General features: G+C 39.7%; 1 protein-coding gene across 1 annotated transcript in view; it reads left to right on the forward strand.

The window, feature by feature from the left end:
• LOC141403549 (osteopetrosis-associated transmembrane protein 1) overlaps window positions 1–6,416 on the forward strand; it is a 7,170-nt gene continuing 754 nt past the window's right edge. The window contains exons 1-3 of the mRNA XM_073986124.1: window positions 1–527; window positions 5,764–5,948; window positions 6,177–6,354. Of these exons, the coding sequence (XP_073842225.1) occupies window positions 221–527; window positions 5,764–5,948; window positions 6,177–6,354 (670 nt within the window). The 5' untranslated portion in view covers window positions 1–220. The remainder of the gene's footprint in view (window positions 528–5,763; window positions 5,949–6,176; window positions 6,355–6,416) is intronic.

Consider the following 6,416-nt stretch of genomic DNA (forward strand, 5'->3'; position numbering starts at 1 on the left):
GTTTTCGATTTGGTTATCTCTACATATTTGTCGACTTCTTTGTTCGATAACAACATATTTGTTTTGATTTAGTTATTTATCACTCATTCTTCATTCTTTCTTGTTGATTTCTGTTAGGAAACTTGGTTGTTCGTTTTATTTAGTTAATTATTCATTCGTTGGTGTTTCGTGATTCCCCGACAACTGTTCTGAGATTTCTATTTCAAGAAAATCATTGGAAATGATTAAAATTTTAATATTTATTGGAATACTATTCGTGAACCAAAGCAATGCAGATGATTGTAAAAGAATACTGAGGGAATTGGCCAATATCGAGGGTCAATTCTCTTATTGTGTTACAATGCATTCTGTTCCGGTTAATATCTGTGTCGGTTGTCGTGATAAATACGATTGGATGGTTGCAAATTTCACGGAATTAAAAAATACTTCCAATTGTACTGCTGAATATTTCGATAAGGATCGTGTAAATCTTGTGTCAGCAACTGAAGAGTCATTGACAAAACTGTGGACTAAAGCATACTGCGATGGTAATATAAGATGATGTATTAATATGTGTGTTCGTTTACTTACAATTTGTACAAATTGTTACTAGATGTTGTTCGTTTACTCTGGAGTACAATGCCAAAGACCTAGTCGTTTACAAGAAGTTACTGGACTTGTACAAATTATTGAGTAAACGAACATCCTATTATTAGATTTTTAGGAATGAATAAGCCACATGCTATACAGTTGGAAAGCTGTGACACAGGGAGGGTTCTAATTGCCACTCTTATGGATTGCTACCATAAAATAATCTACTGACGATCACACCATTCAGGGATTTGACCTAGTCCGATATGCAATTGACGATATGGCCATAAGTTGAATGTTTGGACTGGATTCGGATCGATCAAAAAAATGTTCGATTTAAATGAAAATGTTGTTCGCGTTGGCCGAGATTTGATCCTGTCCATAGGAGAAAGTCCTAAATCCTCGCCCGAAGGCCGGCTATACATAAAAAAATGATTTTTAACTAAACTTATGTCAAAACAAAGGGATTTTTTGAACTTTCGGAGCCTACAGTGACTGTCACTGAAAATGCTGCTTGGAAACATTTTGAGTTTTTTTTTAACAATTCAAAAAACAATTTTGTAGACTGAAAATTTGTCTTTAAAATGGCAGCTAGCGGAAAAATCTGAAATGTTTACCACATGTAGATCTTTACGTCCTGATTACAAAAATATAAAGTTTGTTGGGGGGAAGTCCATACTTCCCGAGATATGGGCATCTTAAGTTCCGAAAATTCCCTTGTTAAAGAAAAAAATTAAATAAAAAAACTGTTGTTTTCGTGCCCTAAATTGGCTCCTGTCCATGGGAGAAAGTCCTAAATTCCCGGCCGAAGGCCGGCCATTTAGTTAAAACTTAGTTTAAAAAATATTTCAGATTTTTTTCCGTCAGCTGGTAGAGTATTCAATTTGTTCCCAAAAATATTCCGTTTACTGTACCGTTATACTAAAATTTTACCGAAAAACAAAAAATGGGGATTTTTAAATTGAGCACTGAAAATGATGCACCACAATAATCAGTTAATAATTTCCAAAATTTTCGTTTTTTATGTCATTTTAGTAAGCAGAAGGGTGGAATAATTGGTTCCCCATCTTTTTCAGTAGTTTTATCATTGATTCGGATTGAAAAAATGATGTTCCTGACGTATTTTTGGCATGATTGTAATTAATGTCCCTTTGTAAGCAATTTGGCTCGAAATTTTTAGTTTTTTAAATTATGTTACAAAAAATGGCTATGTAAAATTATTAACGGTTATGTCTAGAATATGGTTTTCATAGTTCGATTTTTTCATTCACGACCAAATACTCGATCAAATCGAATGTCGTAATTAGGTCCCTGAGTTTAAATAAATAAACTGTCGATATCAAAACGCTTCGTAAGAAGTATTATTGTTTGGGCTTGAATGACAACAACGGATGTTGATATTTTTGTTTTTATAAAAGCAAACATGGTCAAGACATAGTTAATAATGTTTTTAAAATTTTTTTTTTAAAAAATTTCAAAGAAAAGTGCAAAAACTTTTGTTCTATGTCCTGATTTGTTACTCTATCAGGACAATGCTATTAAACACTAGCCTAGAATGGGGAAAGCCTGGCTGATGCAGGACTTTCCATATATCTTGAAATTGTTTGTACGTACTCTAGACATGACCGGTAATAATTTTTCATAGTCATTTGTTGGAAAATGCCTTCAAAAACTAGACATTTTTAGCCAAAAGGGGACACTAATTACGAAGAAGCGGAGGAGGAGGACTTGCCTTCCTAATACACCAGTCTGTCCAGTACAGACCTATCTCGCTTGAGCTTGGCTCTAGTGACCCATACATGGAGTGTATGGGGGTAGCAGTAAAGTGTGGTACTGCCGAGGTAGAGCTGCTTAATGTGTACATACCGCCGATGAATAGCTGTGCCCGACGTTATATGCCCAATATAAGTTCGCTGTTAGAGGGCGATAACCGTCTGGTGCTAGGGGACTTCAATGCTCATCATGAGCTTTGGCACTCCGTCCTAGGTAATGACCAGCGGGGTACAGCGCTGGCAGAGCAAATCGATAGCTCCACGTTTTGCACGGTGAATGAAGACGCTCCTACGAGGATTAGAGGAAACTGCCACAGCTCGCCAGATATCACCATTGTGGCACCAGGTCTGATAAATGACGTAACCTGGCAATCCGTCATTTCCCTTAGTTCGGACCACCTCCCTATCATCGTCTCCGTAAACAGACCAGCCGACTTCATAACCTCTGAACGCCGTACTTTCCTGAACCATGGGAAAGCTGATTGGCAAGGTTTCAGAGAATTTACCAATCACCGCTTTAGTCAATTGCCCACCCCCTCAGATCCTCGGGTAGCTGAGAGAACTTTCCGAGACATCATCACTAACAGTAACTGACCCAAAGAGGTGCGCGTGTTATTTTAACCGGCAGTTCATAGAGCACCCCGAGAGTGATAGGGCGAAGAGAAGTGTGCTACGCCGTATAAGAAGAACTCTTCCAGCCGAGGAGGTACCACCACAATTTACGATGAGCGATGTTGCAGATGCCATCCGAAACGCTAAATCATCCTAAGCGTTGGGCCCGCACCGAATATCGATGGTAATGCTTAAGCAGCTGGATGAACCTGGAGTTGAGTATTTAACAAGTGTTCTCAACCTATCGTTAGCCACCCATGTTGTACCGGATGCCTGGAAAGTTGGCAGGGTGGTCCCGCTACTGAAGCCTGGCAAGGATGCCAGCAGAGGTGAATCGTACAGGCCGATTTCACTCCTGTCGCCAGTAGCAAAGATCCTAGAGGCGCTACTCCTCCCCACGATGAGAAGGTTTTTTCCAGTTGCCCAACATCAACATGGATTTCGGAAAATGCATAGTACTACAACAGCATTAGACGCCATATCCACACATATCAGTAGAGGACTGAGAGAAAAGGCCGTGCGACCGAACAGTCATGGTGGCTCTTGACCTATCGAAGGCCTTCGATACCGTCAACCATGCCAAGCTGTTCGAGGATATAGAGAAAACTAATCTCCAGCCATGTTTGAAACGTTGGGTAATCAACTATATGTGTGGACGCCAGTCGTTTGTAGAATTCAGAAACAAGAAGTCCAAAACCCGTAGAGTGAAACAGGGAGTTCCCCAAGGAGGGGTGATATCTCCGGAACTGTTTAACCTCTACCTTTCTGAAATTCCACACCCTCCAGACGGCATAGAGATCGTGATGTATGCGGATGATTGTACGATCTTGGCGTCGGGTCCTATCGTCGATGACATATGTGATAGGTTAAATGTCTACATAGCTGACCTAGTGCAGTTCTTCCATCTGAGGAATATGAAAATATCCGCCGCTAAATCCACAGCCACGCAGTTTACCACATGGACGGCTGAGATGAGGCTTCCACTGAACATATTGGTCGATGGTGCACTGATTCCGACCACTAACTACCCTAAAATACTGGGTATAACGTTCGATAGCATGTTCAAGTCGTCCGCGCATGCCACAGCTATTTGCAATAAGATCAGAAGTAGGAACAAGGTTCTCAAGTCGCTGGCCGGCAGCACTTGGGGTGCTGACAAAGAAACCTTGTTGACCACCTACAATGCAATAGGCCGGTCTGTGGTAAGCTATGCGGCGCCAGCGTGGTCCGCAAAGGTTAGCGCATCGCAGTGGAAGAAGATTCAAACCTGCCAGAATGCCGCCCTGAGGACTGCAACAGGGTGCCTCCTCATGACACCAGTGGACCATCTTCATGAGGAGGCGAAGGTTTTACCGGTGCGTCAGCACAATAAGATGTTGTCGATGCAATACCTGCTTGGGTGTTACCGCAGTGAGCATCCCTGTCACGATTTAATGGACAGGCGCCCCCACCCAGGCACGTCAGGAGAGACCTTCATGATCTAGAGAGAGAGGTCCAAAGGTATAAAAGAGAACCGCTAGATCAACGAGCCTATCAGGCAGGCTTGAATCGCATTCACACCAACATGGTTACGCAAGCAGTACGAAGATACAGTGTGAATGCCGTACCTGGAAACCATCCCCCATCCATCGCAGCAGAAGAACGACAGCTGCCAAGGCAAACACGAGTGGTTTTAGCTCAGTTAAGTTCCGGACGATGCAGCCGCCTCTATTCGTATTGGGCCAGAATTGACGCCACGATACCCAACATATGCCAAGCATGTGGATTGGGACCACACGATACTCTGCATTTATTCAACTGCCCAGCTAACCCCACTCACCTGTCTCCTCATTCTTTATGGACACAACCAGTCCAGGTTGCAGAATTCTTGAGTCTGGATACAGAGGAACTTGATAACTGAAATAATACACGAACGAACATATATGCGTTGCTACAACAACAACAACTCAGTGGGCGCCCTCACTATACTGTCATTGCAAAGAAGCGCGTCCCTGCTATAAAGGGACACTAATTACGATCATGCCACAATTACGCCAGGAACATCATTCTTTCTTTAGGAGTCAATGATAAAACTACTGAAAACGATAGGAGGGAACCAATTATTCCACCATTCTGATTACTAAAATGGCATAAAAAGCGAAAAATTTGGAAATTATTAATCGATTATTGTGGTGCATCATTTTCAATGTTCAATTTAAAAATGCCCATATTTTTTGTTTTCCGGTAAAATGTTTGTATAACGGTACTGTAAACGGAATATTTTTGTATGCCATCTTTACAGCCTACAAAATTGTTTTTTGAATTCTTAAAAAATCTCACTGTATATCTAGGGAAGAATTGACTTTCTGCCCATGATACATATATTGGCGTGATCAGCACTGCAAGCCCTACCTGTGGTAAAAATTTCAAATCAATCAGACTCCAGTCCAAACATTCAACCTACTACCAAAGGGCTGACTTCCGTATCGTAAGTTGCTTTGTGTTTTTTTAAAATTTGTCAAAATATTTCAGTTGCACACTCATGCATTGTTCCTCAAAAATGCATCAGAAATAAATATAATACATACACAAATGCGCATTTCTGACGTTTTGAAACACGTAGCTACGCAGTTAGCGTTAAGAAACATAATATGTACTTCACACAATTTGCAGTAATTTGCCAAGCAACTGACGATACGGAAGTCAGCCAAGCTCAACACTTTTGCATATCTATCTCAAATTTACGTTTCTTCTTTTATAACACAAGAAAATTATTTGTATGTAGTCCTATGTAACTTACTGTGAAGATTTTTTTTATTTTTTTTTTCAGATTGTTACAGGAATGATAATCTTGAAACGTTCAACAATTTGAGTACAGCTTTTGAAGGTTGTATTGGGCAACATAAGAACGACCCATGTGCGAGCTGTCTTTTGGAGTACAAGGATTTAAATAACTTCTATTTGCAAATGGATGATCGTAGCAATGGTCAAGTTTGTTTTGATCTTCAGGATTCGGTAAGCATAGAGCAAATTTAATTCGCAACATTATTTGGTAAAGTATAAAGTTTAGTTAAATTAAATTTGAAATTATGATGCTTTTTTCATTTATTTTCATAGAAAAACAGTTAAACATTTTTATAAAACAAATAAAAATATATATTTGAAAGACTATCTGTATTTCTCACTTGTTTTGTTTTTTTAATTTTATCTGTTTAAAATAAAAACACATTTTGCCACTTACAGATGAATCGCACTCGAAAGTTATGGTCCAAAGAATTAAAATGCTGTCGCCGCGAATTTAATATGACCATGTTTACAGTCGTTTTAGGACTAATAAGTGCTTTGCCAATTTTATTTTATAGCGGCACATATTTTGTTACCAAATGGCAAGAAAGGCGTGGAGAAATGTTATACGATGATGGTATGATTTTCCTCAAGGGACATTTGTCCATTTTAATACCTAAAATAATTTTTAATTTCTTT

The sequence above is a fragment of the Musca autumnalis genome, unplaced genomic scaffold (genome assembly GCF_047663935.1).
Source record: "Musca autumnalis isolate F117 unplaced genomic scaffold, ASM4766393v1 scaffold_4, whole genome shotgun sequence".
NCBI classification, from domain to species: domain Eukaryota; kingdom Metazoa; phylum Arthropoda; class Insecta; order Diptera; family Muscidae; genus Musca; species Musca autumnalis.